General features: G+C 40.6%; 1 protein-coding gene across 2 annotated transcripts in view; it reads left to right on the top strand.

Moving 5' to 3' along the window:
• LOC308290647 (guanine nucleotide-binding protein subunit alpha-11) overlaps nucleotides 1–20,363 on the top strand; it is a 47,279-nt gene extending 26,916 nt beyond the window's left edge. The window contains exons 2-7 of one of the 2 annotated variants that reach the window (XM_080732557.1): nucleotides 251–435; nucleotides 2,776–2,930; nucleotides 5,632–5,760; nucleotides 7,751–7,880; nucleotides 14,663–14,816; nucleotides 15,309–20,363. In XM_080732557.1, the coding sequence (XP_080588683.1) occupies nucleotides 251–435; nucleotides 2,776–2,930; nucleotides 5,632–5,760; nucleotides 7,751–7,880; nucleotides 14,663–14,816; nucleotides 15,309–15,499 (944 nt within the window). In that variant the 3' untranslated portion in view covers nucleotides 15,500–20,363. Of the gene's footprint in view, nucleotides 1–250; nucleotides 436–2,775; nucleotides 2,931–5,059; nucleotides 5,189–5,631; nucleotides 5,761–7,750; nucleotides 7,881–14,662; nucleotides 14,817–15,308 lie in introns of both variants that reach the window. The other variant, XM_080732558.1, reaches the window with a different exon arrangement.
• Nucleotides 20,364–20,925: the final 562 nt, after the last annotated feature.

Raw genomic sequence — 20,925 nt, 5'->3', positions numbered from 1 at the left:
AGCTAAGTGTAGAAATATTGCCACAAGAGAGCAAATGATCACATCTTGCAGAAGCATATCGCTGTATACACTAACACCCAATACGTCTTTGTTCTTACTGACATTGGTTTTGTACTGTTGCAAGACAGACTGACATTTTCCACTGCTGCTAGTGCAGCTAAAATGACAAATATTTATACTTTTGCTATATAGCCAGCCGTACTTCTATGTTTATTCGTTTGCCAACCCCCCACCATGTTTCTGTGCTCAGGTACTGGGGAGAGCGGCAAGAGTACCTTTATCAAGCAGATGAGGATCATCCATGGGACCGGCTACACAGATGAGGATAAGAAGGGCTTTACTAAGCTGGTCTACCAGAACATCTTCACATCCATGCAAGCCATGATCCGCGCCTCTGAGACACTCAAGATCCAGTACATTTATGAGCAAAATAAGGTTTGTAATCTTTTTTATTTATTATTTTGCCAAGTGCCATTTTATTTAGTACGTGCACAGGCCTTTTCCACCAGCAAACGTGTTTATAAACAAGTCAATGGAACTCGACAAACACATGACACAAGCACCTGGCTTTGAAACATATCTTACAGGGATGCAAAGTTGCAAACATCTCACTTTTTCCATGAATGTTTGTATTGCCCCAATCCGAATATTTAGACATCTTCTTTTGTTGGGTTGGGGGGGCTATGGGTGAGGGACAGATGAATCACTTTAACGATTGTGTTTCTGTCAACGCTCGTATGCGTGAACAGCATTGAGCAGAAATTTCTACTCAATTGTCAGGCCCTGTTGTGAGGACCTCACATTACATCATCGGTTACGTGGTTGTTTACATGCTGGACCGTAGCTGCATTACACACCATTCTCCCTGGACACACATTTTGAGAGCAGCGTCCACTCCTCGCAGATGTTGAAGTCATCAAAGGACCCGTCAATATGTAAATTACCCGACTCCGGGCCCGAACATACAAATGACCCCACACAGTATAACAGAAAGATTACACACACGGCAGGGCTTTAAACATAAAGGATGGCATTATATCTAAACCACAATGCTTTGGTATATAATAAAGTAAGTGAATCAACAATATGTGGCAGTTGATCTTTTGTTGTGGTGAGTATTAAGTTGTGTATGTGTTTTATTTATAGACCTTTTAGATATATTTTTCCAAAGTGCTGCTGTGTAGCTGCGGTGTCTGCACACAGCCGCACACACACATATTCTATTGATAGATGCAATGTATGAGTTGTCACAGGCAAGGAAATATAAAGAATTCTGACATGTTGGCTTTGTTGCAGTCTTTCGATATGTCACTCTACACAATGAAAAGACTCGAGTTCGTCTTCTCCAACGATTCCTCATGACTCGCGTCACGGCAACCACACTTGCAATTTCCCAGAATTGCGTCTTTCTAGTTTTGAAAGATATTTTTGGGGGGGCTTTCTGAACCTTTATTGATAGGCACAATGGGGTGACAAGAAACAGGGAGAGAGCAAGAGAGTGACCTACAGTAAATGTGGGAATCAAACCAGGGACAAACCCCAGCCACTAGGTCTTTGGTTTGCCCCATAGATGGACTAATTTGGTTTAAAGGACAACAAGGATTCATATTTTAGATTGTAATTAGAGAAAAGAACAGATGCGTGTTAAAATGTTTTCATTTACTGCTTTGTATTGTTTTAGCGATTTTAGTATTTTGATTTCAGTGGGTGGGTGCGTACATGTGGCTAAATATGTATTTTTAGACACAATAAGCTATCAATTTCTATATTGGCCTACTATTTACACCAGCCCCCTCCCCCATAAGTCATCTGCCCATGAAAGATTGTGGTGCATCTTGGGAATGGGCCTACTGTGTCTAAGAGATATTTAGCCTCTTGCATGCATGCCCCCAACCTGGGGGCATGCATGCAAATCAGAATAGTTAAAATCACTAAAACGATAGAAAGAAGTAAATGAAAACATTTTAACACTCATCTTTTATTTTCTCTAATGATTATCTAAAATATGAACCCTTGTTGTAAAAAAAACAAAGCTGTCCTTTAAATATACTACTTTAGCACGACACACTGCATCTGCCCATTTGACAGTTGGATATTTTCTTCTGGATTATTTCTGGCAATGAAAATACAAATGTACTTATCTCTGAACTGGGCGCCTTTCGTTTTTTAACCCTTTTTATGTGTTTGCATCCTTGATCTTATCATCCAAAGACAACTCCTTGAGCTTCTATACAGAGCATACGTAAATATATTCTCGATTATCATTAAAGGATTGGTCCAGAGGCAATTTTGCCAACCAAGAACCTTTTTTCTTTCTTTTTTTTTTCTTTTTTTGGATCGGTGCAAGATAAGGTTCAGGAACCAGCTGCAGCACTGGCCCTGTGGTCAGTGATGATACCAGTGTCTATATGCCTCTATTTATGACTTAATGCCTCTATAAATGTAGTCATTGTCTTTGGCCATATGAGGCATTAATCCAGCTGGAGGACATTGTTTAATTTAACAACAGCAGAATATGAGATAAATAAAATGAGCTTCCTCCTTTGCCAGTGAATCTCTTTTGAACTGTAGTTAACTTCATACAGTTAACTTCATTAACGCAACACCTCTCTGCTAAAAGATCAATGCTCATCCACCCTAGTTTTAACCTCCTCACTGCAATCTGAGCGTCCAATTAATAATAATAATAATAATGGTAAGATAAGATCTGACCTGACTTGACTAGCATACTCTACATACAACACTGACCTTTTCTCTTTTGCTCCATACCTTCAGAAAAATGCCCTGGTGGTGCGTGAGGTGGATGTGGAGATGGTGTCGTCATTTGACCAGCCTTACATTGGTGCAATAAAGATGCTGTGGACTGACCCTGGCATCCAGGAGGCCTATGACCGAAGGAGGGAGTACCAGCTCTCGGACTCCACCAAATAGTACGTATACATGCAAGTACATACCAGTAAAATGCCATAATGTCGAGTGGCGACCGTCAGTCTTAAGTCTTTCAATTGTGCCTTAATTTAATTAAAAGTGATGTCTCGACCCGCAGGTTGTATACAGTTGTACATATTATTTGGACTAGTCTGTTTTTATTTATACATCAATGAATCACATGATGATTACGATTGATTGAAGACTTTGTACAGTAGAATTGGAAACAGTACTTGGTACAGTAAGTCATTAAAGCTAAAAGGATAACACAAAAACATCCTGGGGACTTGTTTCCATTGAGGAACTATGCCTTTTGTAATGCTATGTTGATGAATTCAATACATTCGGCTTACTGTTAATACGCGCACGCACGCACGCACACTGCCACAGAGGAGTAATAGCAGAGAGAATAGTCAAGGAATAGGAGGAGGAAATGTAGACAGGCTTATTAACAAATGCTAATTATATCAGAACTAATTCCACTTTTCATTAATCCAGTCTAATATAGTTGACTGGGGAGCTGAGGTCTGAGATGATATTGTGCTGATAAAAGGTTGCATTTGGTACCCGTCTGTCATTATGCACTTTCGCACTTGATCATCCACACTGTGGTCAACCGCGTTTCATTTCACATACAGTACATTTTTTATCCGTCAACCTTGGTTGGACTAGGCATTTTCAGGCTTAATTTTGAATCAACTAATAAACGGACACACACATTTGGAGCAAATCTTAGAGCAGGGGTCTTCAACGTTTTCGGGCCAAGGACCCCTTAGTTGAGAGAGAGATGAAGCAGGGACCTCCACAACACTTTTCATAGATTCCATAGTTTCATTGTTTGACAGCACAATCATCAGTGTATTTTGGAGTATGTCAATTTGTGTCTTCAGATATTTAACCACTTGAACCGTCAATACTTAATAAACTTGACCTTTCACTCTGCACTTAGTCTGCTCTTTCCCCCTCTACTTCAAACCTTTTTGCCGAAAATAGCCGATCTACAAGCTCACAACGCCTCGCGCTGCGAGGCGTTGTGAGCTTGTGGATCTGCTATTTTTGGCTAAAGTTCTCAGAATATGGACGCTAGGATTCAAGTGGTTGATATAAAAAAGGAGAAAGAAATCACACAGATTTGGAGGATCCCCCATAGTAACTCTGAGGACCCCCTAGGGGTCCCGGACCCCCTGTTGAAGACCCCTGTCTTAGAGTAACATTACAACAGCTGTAGAAGAACCACGCAAAAGGGAAAACGATACCTTAACTTAACCTTAACACTCGAGGACACGTTGCTCCATACGAAAAGAAAGTCTGTAAAACGTAAACACTGAAAGAACACCATGTCCCGTGTTGTTCCATCAAGCTGTTATATAGTTTCTCTTCCCTAGATGTTAATTACTTGTCCAATTTCACTGTCAGAACAAATCTCTGTCAACATTTGTATTTAGCCAGCTTAAGTAACTCCTTAGCCAAGTAGCTAGGGAGGTGGCTGGTGTATTTGTGTTATGTTGTGGAAGCTAAGACTACCTCAACCCTGTTGTTTCCAACAAAATGATTTGCCCTGAGTCAAGCACTTCCGGCCCAGGTTGAAAATAGAGCGCAACAATACCGGTCAGATGATTTCATTTGGCAAAATTGGCCTAAATATTATTGGCTATCAGCTACACTGACGTTTTGGCAGAAGAATAGGCTTTGGGTAATTTAGATATTCTATAATATTTTTTTTGCAATTATAGCCATTTGTAATTATTACATTCATAGTGAAATTTATTATTACAGTTCACTGATGAGTTAACATTAAAAAAGGAAATTACATTTAAACCTTTTTGTTTACATAAATACATATACAGTATATGAATTTCTTTCTCCATAATCGGACCCAAAAATCCAGTATTGGTCATTCATTAGAAATGAATTTGGCGAGAGTTGAATGTTTAACTTGCGAATGTGAAAGCACGTCTAAATGTGTGTATTTATTCAATTTAATTTACTCTTGTCAGTGTAAGACAGCACATCTACATTACATACGGTTTTATTTTTATTGGGGAAAAATGTGAGAAAACGGATGTCTGTGTGACCTCACAGTGTTGAGATTGTGTCTTTAGTGACATGTCCATCCCACTTCATTCCACAGTTACCTTAGCGCTTTAGAGAGAATAGCATCACCCGGATACATGCCCACTGAGCAGGACGTGCTGCGGGTTCGAGTGCCCACCACCGGCATCATTGAGTACCCATTTGACCTGGAGAATATTATCTTCAGGTACTGATGGCAAATGCTGCTGCTGTCTCTGGTTGGTTGGTGGGTGTGGTAGAGTAACCAGCCATTTAGAAACCGCCGATGCCGCCCGCCAATGTTCTTTCTCCACTGCTGCACAGCCCAGCTCGACACTATCGCTCAAACTCATCCCTGATGGCGCACTCTCTAAGACCGAATTGAGTTTTTAAATCATCATTTTGTGCACTTTAACTATGGAGATGAGAGAGTACATTTTAAAATTGTTCAGTCTTTGAGAACTGCCATCGAGGATGATGGTGTGGGGTGGGGAAAAAAGGAAATGTCCCCCCACCCCCATAACTCTTGGGAATGTTTCTGGACTGCTCTGCAACTTTTCCTTTTTAGATGGGGTATACCGGCTGCCATGCTTCACTTTCTCCTTCTCTTTGTCTCTCTTGTTGTTGTTGTTGTTCTTCCTTTCCCTCTAGCTATCTAAGTGCTCTGGATCGTATTGCTGAACCGTTCTATCTACCAACCCAGCAAGATGTTCTTAGGGTTCGAATCCCAACCACTGGGATCATAGAGTACCCTTTCGACTTGCAAAGCATCATTTTCAGGTAGAGGAAGTACTACACTACTTTTGACTAACCACTGTCTCCCCATTTGTCTACCCATCTGGTGTTGTCTTCAGCTAATAAAAATGGCAATGTCCTCTCCATGTTGGTGTCGATGTAAATAAAGATTAACCGTACTTTTCGGATCATCCGTGGCTCGCTTTTACAGTGGTTTACTCATTTCAGCCCAGTGGTTTATGTACAGTATTAGAGTATTAAAGAGTTTTACTTGTTAGCAACTCCCTGTAGTCTAGCCTTTAATTAATCATGTTGGAAATCAGTGCATTATTTTTATATAGTCTGAATTTCAGTGGATCTGTTCTGAGATCGGCAACACCCGCTTGGGCAGGTTTCCAGGCTGCTGTGTGCTAAGAAATTTGGATTGTAAATCCGCAGTAGTCCCAGGCAGCATTGGTGATGTAACCAGCCTGACAAGTGTTCTGTGTCGCCTGGGGCAATCAGCCCCCTGGACTTTGCCCAGGGAGAGACTGTGGAATGGTCACCAGCACACAAGGCTGCCCCGGTTGATCTCTTTTTCTCCCCTGGAACGAGAGAGATGATCAGGAAATGGAGAGGAAGCCAGAGAATGAGAGCGATTACAAAAGAGTTCAAGTAGATTGGAAGCCATCGTGTCAGCCCCCTCCTACACTTAGCAAGATAGTATGCTCTGCTCTGCTACAGGTGAATCACTGTTTGTTCTCTGCTGTATTCAAGTAACAAACAAATCTGAGGTATAGTTATAAATATGAGATGTACACATTTTACTTTACACATAATGCGGAAAGAGGTACCACCTCCTCTGTCTGAGGAGTGAATATTCAAATTAGGTGTTAACAAAACATCTAAGCCATAGAGTGAAGTTTAGGAGGAGCCTTGATACAAGGGGAAGGGTTTCCCTGCAACCAGCTAATAGTAAGTAAGACACAGTATCAAAGCACATGATACAAGAGCTCTCTGCTGCAGAGTGGTGCTTGCGGGATGCCAGCTTCAACAAGGCAGCTTTTCATTGACAAAAATCTCCATTAGACGTGCTTCCGACTACTTTTAATTGCGTTATTGAAGTACTAGAAAATGCAATTCCTCCGCGCTCATCCTCTATAGGAGAGCTTATCATTATAAGTAGGCCACTCATCCTTGCTGGAGGAAAAAGAGGTCGTCTGATGTGGAAGAGTTTTATTTTAGGAAGACTCTTCCGGAGGACCCCATTTATCAAACCCCTCCCTCCAAGCACACAATCACTGGCTCGGTCTACCTTTACGCTGAGTGATGCACATAATCCCCAGCGCCACCGGGAATCAGTCCGACGCTATTCTGTGTTAAAGGAAATACAATATAGAAGGGAGTCTTTAACAGATTAGCGTAATCAGCGTTCGTCATCGGTAATAGCAGAAGATGTTGAGTTGTTGAGCTGCCAGCCATAAGGGAACGCTTTGGGGGGAGGAGCCTCAATTGCATCTCTTGCCCGTCGCCCACATTCGTCCCTCCGTACCGTACCCTCGTTGCTTTTTCTAAAAAGCAATTTATTCGTATAAAAATAATTTAGTTTTCCATTTCCCTTCATGTTTCCCTTTTCTATTCTTTCCTTTTCCTCCCTTCTACCGTTCTCCTCGTCTCTTACTGCTCAGCTTGTGTTCCTCCCTGTCAGTCTTGTGCTTCTATTTAGACCAATGGGCTGCAGACTTTGCTTTTTGGGCGCACCTGCATCCACTTAGTTGAGAATGACTACACACACACACGCGCACACACCACACACTTCTTCCTTTCATTTAGAGGCCAGCTAGACGAATATGGATCTTTTGTCGAAACGCACATTTCTTTTTTTTTGGTCGCTAAAACTGATCTTTTTGTAATTCATTTGATTGATAAACAACATAAGAAATATTGTGATTTGTACAAAGTTGACTTGAGAGATATGAAGCTAACTGCAACCTTGCTTGTTCTTTGTCCTGGTTCTCATTGGCTGCGCGCGGTGTCCCCATCTTGGTACAATTAGGATGGTGGATGTGGGGGGTCAGAGGTCGGAGAGGAGGAAGTGGATTCACTGCTTTGAAAACGTCACTTCCATAATGTTCCTGGTGGCACTCAGCGAGTATGACCAGGTCCTGGTCGAGTCAGACAATGAGGTGAGTCACAGCTATTTGGATTTAAGCACATGCTGTGGGAAATACAGCCATTACTACAGTATATGGACAGTCCCAACAGTTAACAGTATCTGCTGAAATATCCTTTCTCAGCTCAATTCATTCAAACTATACTGAAACATGTTGTATATCTTACGGTACTCTGTTAAATACTGTTGTATATCTTACGGTACTCTGTTAAATACTGTTACTTTAACTCTCAAAGTGTAAAAATGGTTATACAAATTTATAAAAGTAATAAAATGTATGAACTTGAACTTCAATTCAATTCAAATGAGCTTTATTGGCAAGAGAAAACATACATTTTCATTGTCAAAGCAAGTGTCAAAAAACTGTTGAAAAAGGGAAACATATATACAGTTGTAGTGTACCATTGTGTAAACAGAGCTACCGGTATGTCACATTTTGGAGTTATGTACATGTTATATATACAGGGTATAAAGCTTTTTGGAACAAATTGCAGCAATCATTTGCATCGCTTTGGGATAAATAAAAAAAAAGCAGTATTTCTTTTCTGAAAAAAGATTTTAAATAGCATACAGAAAAAAAGCCTCAGATTTAAAATGTGTTTAAAGGTAGCAGCTCTGTTTATATGTGGAGTAGGTCTAGACTAGAGGTCACTCAATGGTTTGTAGTCCTTAGGGTGGTTGTATTCCATTCTCTAGCCTTCTTTTATCACAACGGTTCACAAATCTTGCTGCTGTGTTCACACATTCTCCCAGGGAATGTGTTTGTGTGTGGTATGGGAGTTTTTTGTCGTTGGTCATGTTTTCAAACTCAATTTGGGTGTGTGTAATCTGTGGGAAGCACGTGTGTCTGATGTCTTGGTATAGTGGGCTGCACGATATATCGTTATCGTATCGTACATGAACGACATGAACATGCGCGATGTGCATATCGCAAAAGTCAATGATGTTGACGATATCAAATTTCCCCAGTATGTACCGCTAAGCCAATGAAAACATACGTTTTTACTCTTGCCCTAAATGTACAGCTAAGGCCAGCCAACCACAAACCTTTCCTTAGACAGACAGCTGAAGCCAACCAATCACAAACATCCCCTTGCCAAGGCAGGAAACAACATGCTGCTGCTGCACAGCGCAGTGAGCGGCTGAGCGCTCAGCCCCACAGCGGCGCACACACAGTCAGTCTGTCTCACACACGGACCAGGACCACAGAACAGAGAAATTAAAAGCATAGAGAAATGGATGAGGAAGTCAACGCCGGTGCATAATTAGCTGATTCTTCAGACTCGGTCGTGACAAATAAGTCAACCTCCATTGTTTGGATATACTGTATTTCGAGTTTAGAATGGAGGATGTAAAAACAGAGCGATCATGTGTTGCGTAGGTCGTCCTGTCCTCCGCATTGTCACAACAAAATAAGGCAAGGCAACTCCAAGACTGAAGCCTACAGTTCAATGAGTGGTCATTTCCCCATCAAAATAAATACATTCCACAAGCTTACGATACAACAAGTCGCCACGATCCGCGAGACCGCGACGTACCACTAAGAGTTTAGAACAACAAGCTTTTTTTTTTAGATAGAGAGAGAGGTGAAGCAGGGACCCCTTAGCTGAGAGAGTGAGAGATGAAGCAATATTGTTCAGAATATTGTTCAATAACACGGTTATTAACTCATCTAGTGCCTTTCGCGTGATGTCACGCAATAAGTACTAGAGTACGTATAGTGCCGAATGCGCGATGTCGCGCGAAAAGTAATATATTACTGTAACGGCGAGTAAAAATACCTAGTACAATGGCCGACGCTCCGGAGACGAAATCCGCGCTGATTTGTCATCATCACGGCTCCACGAGCACACAATAGTCATCCCATAACATTGAGGTGGACGGCCGATCTCATCTTTAATGTCCATTATCTCAAAACAACACTTTAGAAGCGAAGATGGAGGCAGATGCTCGCTTATAAAACACATGTATAAACGCTCCTATGCAATCCAGCATGGCACCACGTAAACAATGATCGGTTCCGTTGCAGGATCCGATGACGTCAGACCGGAAGTACTTCCGGTCTAGACTTCTGGCCTTCAAAATAAGACAATGGCCGTTAATGGGGCCGGGAGGGGGCACTCTGGACCCCCTAATCCGTTAATGTCCTGGGCTCTGGATGAGTTAACACAATTCACCCTCTGAAAGGTATGGACGAAACAGTTGCAATCACTCAACCTTGCACAACAACAACATAAAATAAACCAGACCACAACGAAAATTGTCTTTGTTGTTTATAAGTCACACTCACACACGTACAAACATACCACTGACTAAACTTTCTATAATGGTCAACCAGCCTGCTCGGCGTATGCTAACAATCTTTCTTTGTTGCAATTGCAGCAGTAGGTAAAAGCGGTAGGTAATTTTTACTGTTGAAGTAAGAAAACACACACAATATAATGTCAAACGCAGGATAAGCAATCAACTGACAATATTTACATAAATAGAGTATAAAGAACATATTTACTATTATAATAATTTCACGTGCACTTTACATACCGACTGACATGTCCAAGAACCAACGGAGAACTGAGCGCATATCAACTCCACGCATGCGTACATTCGTACAACTTACCCCGCTCATCTTAGAAATAGTAAATACACTTGTAATAGCCCCTGTACATCCCCGCATCCAACACTAGGGCACACCCTTGCCCTAAACACAGGTCACACGCCGTCTGCTCATATAACAACACTGAGCATGAGACCCATATTTCCCTGGGACTTTACTTGGACAGCCGAACAAATATAAAGCAGGGACCCCTTTATAGAAGGTAAATAATAAAAGTCCGTTGCACTAATGTGCTGATGAGTCAAATATTATAACTATTATTAATATAGCTGAGACAGATGAAGCAGGGACCCCTTATAAAAGTCTGTTGCACTAATCTTCTGATGAGTCAAATATTAATATTGTTAATTTATTTACACATTTTACAGTGCTCTGTTCTGAGCAATAAAACAGCACATTTCCACGTCCATTTATTTGCTTTTCTTTTCTTTTTTTGAAGAATGTTTAGTTTTCACTGTTTCTACAGTTACAAGTGTAGCTCTGTTTCCACCATATTTCGTGTGCAGTGGGTGCATAGTCCGTCTTCCCTCGGGGTTGGGGTCTGTCTGTGGCGGCCTTTCTCTGTTGCAAGGCTGTGATCGCCGAGTCTGTACCTAGTCAAGGCTTTCCTTAGTTTTGGGTCATTCACCATGCTCAGGTATTCTGACAATGTGTATTATCTTTTTAGTGCTAGATGGCATTCCATTTTGCTTTGGTTTGGGGTAGTCTCTTTCCAATATGTCAGGTAGCTTTCTTCTTCTTTTTTAATAATCTGGTTTAGTCCAATGGGTTTTTCGGTCTTGTAGTTGTGCTTGCATTTGTGCCCCAGAGGCCCTGGGCCAGCTGACTGAGAGGGCCTCCCTGTAAGTTTTCTCTATGGTTGAGGGCTATGTTATGGAGCGTGTCTGGGTTGCTTTCTTTTAGATGGTTGTAGAATTTAAGTGCTCTCTTTATTTTTAAGATGAGTGTGTCTGGGTATCGTCCTAATTCTGCCCTGCAGGCATTGTATGTTGTTTTTCTATGGGTGCGGAGGATGGATTTGCAGAGTTCTGTGTGCAGAGTCTTGGTTTGGTGTTTGTGATTAAAGGGGCACTCCACCACTTTTCAACCTATGTTCATATAATTGGTCCTCACTCAAAAATAGTAAATAAATATTCTTTTTTCTTTTTTTTTTCTCAGGAGGGCTGTGGGCAGGTCAGAAACCCATCGTCTTGTGACATCATCGATTGCCAATCCATCTTATAGAAACGGCAGGCTTTCTACTCCTGAAAAGTTGCAATTTTAAAGTGGACGCCATTGTTCTCACAATAATAAAAATCTAAATATTATTTTCAAAAATATTTATTATTTCTTTTTTGGAAAATGATGATGTCACAAGACGATGGATTCTGAACTTCCCACAGCTCTCCTAGGAGACTTGGACTGAGTAGAAAAAAATGGTGATATTTTATCATGAACATTAGTGAGGACCTATTATATGAAGACAGGTTGAAAAGTGGTGAACTACTCCTTTAAGTACGTAACACTCAGTTAAGTTTTTTTTATTGGGCATTCATTTTGCCATCATGCTGTAATACACTGTATTACAGTTAGAGTAATTTGATTAATTCCTCATAACTACTTTGTTTATCTGAACTTTTTTTTTTCTTTCTAACAGTAACCATGAACAAACTGGTGCCATTTACCTGGTTTAAGCGCCTACATAGAACACTGACTTGGATGTTAATGGGGAAAAGCAGTGGGTGAGAGTTGGGTGTATGACATTGGGATTATCAAGTGGGGGAAATGTAGGGGAGGAAGGAAGAAGATATTTATTTAGTTCCAGCAGACCTCAACAGTAAATGATGGCTTTCCAGAGCCACCTCCTTTCCCATATACTCGGCATTGATCAAATCTAAAGTCACCCGCAAAACGGCTATTAATGGAAATAGCCTTTCAATAAGTAGCCCACCATGATTGTTATTGGTGATACTATTGATAATACCCTCACAACACAGGGCCCCAATCCATTTATCAAGAAGTTTCGTTCGTCAGCTCTGGCCCCTCTGACTGTAGATGGAATTACAGCTAATGTAATCAGCCTGTGCATGTATTCAGCTCCTCTCACAACAACAACCCCTCTCTCTGACTTGGTCATATGACAACAAGGGGTCATAAACTAGGAGACTGCTGCCAACATGTGTCTGTGTCTGCTGTATATAAGCTCAGCTTCAAAGATAACCATACAGTACCAGACAAGGACATCAGTCACCATCATAATGATTATTGTCTGTGAACAGCCAATCTGGGATACCATTTGGTAAAAAAATAAATAGAAATAAAAAGAAGATATATTTCTTTCCCTTGTTTCGCCTCTTTTGCTTTTTGTGTTAAACTCGAACTTGGATTTGTCTCCTCTCCTTTTCAGTCCGCTCCATCCGGGTGCTCCTGTTTATATTCCAGAACAACATTACATGTCTAAGGCAGTAGCGCCGACAGATTCATGTCTTGAGAGATTAGTGAGCAGCTAATCTCCAGCAACATTGGACCGATCAGAGTGAAACTTTGCATGCACACTCCCAGTCAGTGGTGTGCTGTGGATCTTTTAGCTAGTGGAACTCTATTTTAATGACGTCAAGTGCGCGGCCTGCCGCTCGGTGAAATATTGAAATACTGTATTCAACACACGTGATGGAAAACATTTTTTATGTAATTATATTTCTTATTATTTTGTTACATTGTTAATTTGTTTTTATTTTAGTTTCAATTCTTAAATTTTCCTTTTAGTTTGATATAAAATACCTTTACATAGACTCACCCAAACACATACAGTAAGTACTTAAAATAATCACCCCAACTTGTCTGGCGGGTAGGCATAGCTTTTGAATCCCTACTCCCTATGCTTTCAGCGCTAGCTTAGCTTGGACGTGGTGCCCATGGCACGGCGGTCGGCATTGTAGATACCAGGCAGGCAGTAAACACTGCAGAGAATAGGCCAACGTCCTATTGGCCGTGTAACTGAGGATGTAGGTGAGGCATGCCCGAGAATTGTTATGCAAAGCAGCCAGTAAGGGGATGGAAGTGTTGACACGCCGTCACAAGGCGTGTGTGCCGTGCACGCATGTGCATGTGGGGCGCGCCGCGCGTGCGTGCAGCTTATAAGGTAGTGGAACGGCGCTCCACACAGTTCCACCGTCATCTAGGGCTGTCACGATTATGATATTTTACATGACGATTAATTGTCACTCAAATAATTGCGATTAGTGATTCAATTGTGGTTTTCTCGTTGACAATTACATTTCTGTTTGGCTTTTAGGCTTTGAAGTTGCACATGGTAGATATGACAATAACACATAGAAATTACTGACATATTTGACAACTTTATACTTAAAAAAGAACATTGATAGTGGAAATAGCCGATCTACAAGCTCAGTAGATCTGCTATTTCCACTACTTTTGTAGCCTGACACTCAGCCTGAATTGACATTTCGTTTCACTTCATTATTCAGTCTGAAAGTGCTTTCCCCCAAGGCGATTGCAGGGATGGGCGTTGCCAAAAAGAGGCAGTCTTCAGCGATTGGTTCACAGACCAACACATGACATAGTGTGGCTGGCTAGTGGCTAGCCTGTTGCTTGCTAGTGCTACTTGCTAACCAAAGAAACAGTCAGAATAGGAGCACTACGAACTAGTAATCAAACACAACATAACATGCCTGCTACTGGTGTTTCATAGCGAGATCGATACGATCGCATTTTACCGCAATTTACCGCATTTTATCGCGACGCGATGCGCGGTACGGTACGGCGGCAGCGCTGGTGTACTTGGAAACACACATGAGTTCTGGGAAACCCCCACCCACGCTGATCACAACAAGACACTGATTCACGACGCTGATTCGCCGTACGGATTTTCAACCGAGGGAGGACTCTTCAATGAGAGCACTTCTAGACCCCTGAATCGCCAAAACAACATTTTTAAAGGGGTGTGGCTAGCGATTCAGAGTCTGGAACTAGGCTACTACTTTTGACTTTTAAAAAAATATATGAAGATCTTTCAACATGGAAACGATTATGACGATTATGTAAAATAATCGCGTTTATGTCAAATAATCACGATACTGTAATTGTGACAGCCCTACCGTCATCTCACCCCTGCTCCCAGTAGAGTAGACCAAGGAAGAATCTCTGCCTTTTATGTTTTTAATCTCTTTATGTCCTTCCAGAACCGTATGGAGGAGAGTAAGGCTTTGTTCAGAACCATCATCACATATCCCTGGTTCCAGAACTCCTCTGTCATCCTCTTCCTTAACAAAAAGGACCTACTGGAGGAAAAGATCATGTACTCTCATCTGGTCGACTACTTCCCAGAGTTTGATGGTAATTGTTCTCTTCATTAGAACATTGGAAACCATCTCATTTGGTTGCAGCACTAACATAGATTAAAATAATTACTATTTCCATCTGGTTTTATTTGAACAGTAAAATACAGTAGGATTTTAACATAAGCCACCAGGGAAATGATGGCAAATATAGCCTGTAGCTGGTACATCTCCCTCCCATACTGTGCCAACCACTCTGACAACATGTTTTTGGTGGTTATTTTTCACTCAAAAAACAATTATAATTGGCTGGTTAACATTTGGAAAACAGTGACCAATGCAGTTTGCACCCAAAAGTATGTCCTACTCTGAATAAATACCCATTTATTTTTCATTTTTTTAATGCTGTAACTTACTGTATGTACCCTCAATATGAGAAGGATTTGCTGTGGTAGAGTGGCATCTTGTGGTGAAAGTGTCAAACTGCAAACAGCACAGGGCTTAAATGGTATGCATATGGCTTTGAAGTAACTACTGTATTTGTCCCCAGGTCCCCAGTGTGATGCTCAAGCAGGACGGGAGTTCATCTTGAAGATGTTTGTGGACCTGAACCCAGACAGTGACAAGATAATCTACTCCCACTTTACCTGTGCCACTGACACGGAGAACATCCGATTTGTCTTTGCAGCTGTCAAAGACACCATCCTTCAGCTCAACCTCAAGGAATATAACTTGGTTTGAAGGAGCAAAAGGGAGGAATGAAGGGGGGGCACCAGACCCTACTTATATGATATCGTGCTCCTGCATACACACATGCATCAAACCTATAACAGGTGATTGTGATGAGTAGCGTTTCATCAGTCCAATTGCGTCTCTGTTGGCTCCTTTGCATTTGATTCACCCATTTTTAAAGATCTCTAGAGAGGGTATACACGTGACATCATCATACCCGAAAACGCCTACTGAGTGGCAAAAAAACGACTTTCTGGCCTTGAAAGCCCATACGTCCAAACAGAAAAGTCCTACCTGATTGCATTAAACAACGTTAAACCCGCTTTGCCACTCGATTTGCCATTCACTTTATGCATGCGCATACCCTCTATTTACTCTAAAGTTACAATCGGTTCGACCCCAGCACACATACACACACCACACTTTCTGCCCTCCCTTGCCACTGTTTCGCCTTGTCCCTCTGTTGGTACATCATCTACTTTGGGCAGCTGTGACAATGCCTGTGTGTCTGACAAGCTCCTTGCATGGCTCCAGTATCAGTTCAAACCTTTGCTTTGCTTACCATCACTAGTAAAGTAGCAAGGGCTTTCACTACCATTGGTGCTGGTGTTCAAGGGGGTAGAGTAGGGCATTGTAGGCAGTGGAATGAGTGTAGAGCAAGGGCTCTCTCCCAAAACTGCAGCACCGGTTCTGTATCCTGGGCTCCAGATCGTGTAACCCTCCACCTCGCATACATCTGCCCCATGAAAAAAGAATCGGTCCACTGTTGAATGTAAATGAAGTGTTCATGCTGCTCACAAATGGTGAGGGCTGGGAAGAGAAAAGTTTCCAATGATGTTTATTCATCAACGTTATTTCTCCTACCACTCTTGGGGGTTTAAAAGTTTCGCTCATGAGGGGTGATTGATAATTAAAAAGAATGAAACCTCTCAGAAGCACTGAGGGTTTTACACTACTTTCCATATTCCTGCTCCCTCATTTCTTATTTTTATATATGGTGAAACAAAAGGTATGAATATATGGCAGCACTATTTCCATGTTTCTTTTAATATTTCTTGTCCTTGTAATTCTCTTATCGATTTGCCAAATTTAAACTACTACTTTGGTTTGTAAATATTAAGAAGTTGCCAGTTTCCAGCTCATCCCTTAAATGGTTCACATACTGTATGTGCAAATCCATTCTGGGAAGTGGGTGATCACTTGGAGGCCAACATGTTTAAATATAAGATCTTGTTGATATTTTGAAAATGTTAAATCACTAACATAATTTAACTCTGGTTTGCCATTTGTATTTCTTTTCGAGCAGTCACCCAAGTTGATCACGATTGTAATCACACCTTGATCTTTTTTTATTTGAGAAAGGTTTGCGTAATATGAGGATGACAAAAACAATACTATGGAGCAATAGTTATTACAATTTCTTTAAAACAAAAGTTGTTATGCTGCCAGGTAACTTAAAGTTACAGGCTTGTTTTCATCAGAATAGCTTCTGTCTGTGATTGGCTTTATTTCACCACATTATTTGGCCAGCATTTGATTAAATCTAATAATTACTTAGACTTTTTAGTCTAATTTATGGACCAGACCTATATGTTCATAACATGAGTGGCTATTTCTTCCTGGACCTAGCTTGAAATATTTTCAGCTGGGAGATGGGAAGAGATTTTGTACTGCTGTAAATGAAAATCAAGACTATTTTATGGACAAGTGTTCTATCTTTTTAATAATACTTAATATATTCAGTTGTCGCAGTTCTGCTCTGAAATGCTTGAAAATGGAAACTATGGTTTCCATTTCAGGTCGACGCTTTATGCAAATTGGAATATGAAAACAAGAAAGCAAATCTGTTGTTAAATATTTACTACGATGCTTGCGGTTTTGTAATTTGTATCCGTTAGCTATTGGTTCTAAACCCATATCTTGTCTTTTGCCTGATAGTTCCATAGAACTGACAATAATGTCAATAGATGGCTTTTTTTGTCTTCACTATGTAATTCAGGTGAGTTTTCATAACTTTTTCATTACAAGGGCTACTATTAGCAACATTAATAGAATGAAAGGACGCTATGGATAACATAGTGTGATAGGTGCAATTGAGGGGTCTATAGATCAGGGAATAGAAGTCTGTGGGAGTGTGTTGGTAAATTGTTGAGAGCCACGATCACAGGTTAAGTGAAAGAAGAGTGCGGCAGTTTGCAGATGCCTGTAACATTCCTGGGGGGAATTCTGGCTGTTTCTTTGTCCACTTTGTCCACCTGTTCATCCATATTTAAAGGTGAACAGCTAAATGTCAAGGGCGGGGGTCCCAAGGGTGTTGTATAACGTTATGTCCTAAGTTGTCACCACTCTGCAACCATTTTGCTCCCCATGATCTGTGCTGATCAGCTTGATTTTACTACATTGTCCATTATGTCTGTACATATGAAGTTTATAATCTCTTTGTTGGTAGTGTGTTCATGTTTGATACTAGCATTGCCAGTATTGGACAAAAGGGGTGTGTGAGGGTTTCTTATAGGTGCTTACAAACTCTGCATATCTGCATACCTTATCTTGGTGGTGCCAAAGGCTATTGAAGGCAGGCTTGCTTGTCAATATTTCTTGAAGTCGGTTCAGTTTTAGCGGAACGCGTGTTTACAATGACTATTGTGTTGGCAGACAGAGCATTATTTACAGTTTGAATCACATGTGCCCAGTCACATTTTCAGTACCTTTGTGTTGTCATACATTGTGTGCCATGAGCTAATGGCTTACTAAAAGATCTAGTTACATCCATTATAAAGTAAACATACTGTACAGATCTTTTATTGAGGGTGGGAAGTATTACACCTCTGGGCTATGAGTTTCAACAGTTGAAACAATATTGAGAGGTGTTGTAATGCTTGGTCTATATGATGAGCCATTTCCGTTGGCTGTGGTATTTTGTTTGCAGTTTGTAGTAGGAAAGGGTTAATAGTTGGTGTTTCATGCAACATTGTAAGGCCTTTTGTGTAATGTTACACAAGACAGACTGGTACTTCATACACCCAATAGAACAATATAATTCCATACAACATGCAGACATAATTTCATTCCACAGTCCACAAGTCAGCAGACTTTGAAATCCTGTTTAGATGTGCTCTTGTGGTGTTTATTACAATTAATGTATTATTTGAAGGCCTTTCGTTTAATAAAATAAAAAATCAGAAGCTCTCTATCAGGAGTAGTAGCTTGAAGGCAAGTTTAAAGATCATATGATTATAATGGTACTACAATTCTTAGCCAATGTGGCAGCTTGTTTTTTGTAATGAACACAGCATTAACGGGGTTCTGCTTGTGATCTCCCAAAGCACACTCCTCTTTTGGCCTGTGTGTACATCTTAGTATCTTAAGTTGTGGGGCCAAAGATGTATGTTCTGCATACACTACATGGATTTGTCCTGATCCTCAATAACTGGCTTGCTGTCTATTTCATTGACGGTGCAATCATTTTGCCATGTTTATGTTCCAATCGATTTATGTGAGGTGTTGTGAAGGTAGAAAACTCATATCTATAAAGAACTACTTAATGATTGTTATTGGGCACAGCACTCCAGAAACTAATTTTAACCACAAACTGTCTATGTGTATCCCTTGTCTAACACTAAACGACCAGCACAGGAGTAATGGCTTGGTAGATACACTATTAAGTGATGGGGTCATGTCATAGATTTAACAGCAGACCTGGCTTCGTTATTAATTCCTTTGAATTATTTGGTGTTTGCTTTAGTGTGCTTGCTGTGAAAGTTGGTTTCTACTTTTAAGGACAATCCAATTGTTTCCGGTGTTCCAGACAAATCAATCAATCTATTTTAAATGCCAATTTGACCCAGGTCTGAATCACTGTTTATTATGAGATGCACTAACTCACTATTGCATTACGGTTCCCTTGGTCTAAATGAAGCTTGTTCATTAAACTTCAGTTTTACTGTATTTATTTAAACACTTAAAAACTGAAGGTACTAAAGTTCATATTGGGTGGGTTTATCAATGGATGAATATGTGTGGTGTATTCTGGGGTGCCGGCTTCTCTATTTTCCTTTACTTGATCGGACTGTGTAATCTTCTCCTCTTCCTGGGTCGATGCACTGAAACTGCACCACAGCAATGGGACTGCTTGCATTCATGCAACTTACATGTTAGTTAAAGCACGTTCGTTGGTACTCTTTGGATGTGTGTGTGTATACATTTGATGGTTTATTGCTTGTGCTTGAGGTCCATTTTGATGAGATGAATGGATAAAGTGATATTAAAGCTATCTGCTATTCTTTTGTAAGGCTGACACATTACCCAAACACCTGTATTTTGGACCACTCAATATGATTTGTTTATTTTTCAGATGGGGTTAATTAACTTTGTGTAGTAATGTATATATTTCTTCTCCCCCCAAGTATACCAAATGTAAATTATGTACAATGAGTGTGCCAGTCCCCTTTCTTTGTAGAGCCAGACTCTTAACAAGTGCCAATGTTGTGAAAACTCATAAAGGGGACCTTTGAATTTCATGGTCCAGTTTTTAAAACAAACACTAAGTATGTGAGTAAATAATGAAAAAAAGGACAGTTTATTCTATATTTAAGTTTAATGATGATGATGAACTGCTGTTTCTAAAGAAGTGTCATAATTGCATGTGTTTGCAGGGCTGGGGAGGGAGTTGGTAGTGAGATACTGTATTCATTCAACACCCTCCTGAAAAAGGGTCTTAATTGTTATCGATTTACAGTGTTTTAGCCATATTTCTCTTTTTATATGTTTCATTTCAACCACTGTTGCCTGAACCTCATTCAAACTCCAATGATTTTCATAGCCTTCTCAAAAGAATTATCTGTTTTAAATTGGAATAAAATTTGTTCCTATATTCTGCGTTGTATCATTCATTGCATCATTCCTGTCTGAAAGAATTTCATTCGGGAATTCTTTGAACGGTTTACATGTAACTTTGGAAATCATAGTTGTACAGCTGCTCAGCGTGGGTCCAGGGACTCAACTAAATGGAGTAATGGAACCTTATGTGTCTAATCCTCCATAGTGTAGAAATGGAACCAATGGGGTATGTTGTGGTTCCATTCATACCAGGGGTAATCAATGTGTCTGTGGCTAGACTTGTCCTTGTCCATAGCAAATACTAGATTTTGTTTTTACATACCATTATAATGTCCTTATTTTGATCATAAGAGATAAAACCCAGTTACTGAATGTCAAGTCTCCAGGATTTCTTTAGAATATGTCTTGACACTGATTTACTATGACACGGGTCCATTTCTACACTCTCAGTCAGTTAGAGACCCATTATGGTCATTCAGGGCTGTGTTTCTGCTAATATTAGTGTCCACTCATTTTGTATGTCTGCAAAAGTGGAATTTTGACAAAAATGTCCACAAGCCTGCATGGCGATGTCCCCTGATTCTTATGATCTCAGT

The sequence above is a fragment of the Nannobrachium achirus genome (assembly GCF_963921795.1).
Source record: "Nannobrachium achirus genome assembly, chromosome: 1".
NCBI classification, from domain to species: domain Eukaryota; kingdom Metazoa; phylum Chordata; class Actinopteri; order Myctophiformes; family Myctophidae; genus Nannobrachium; species Nannobrachium achirus.
This window is presented reverse-complemented; position numbering and strand designations above follow the sequence as displayed.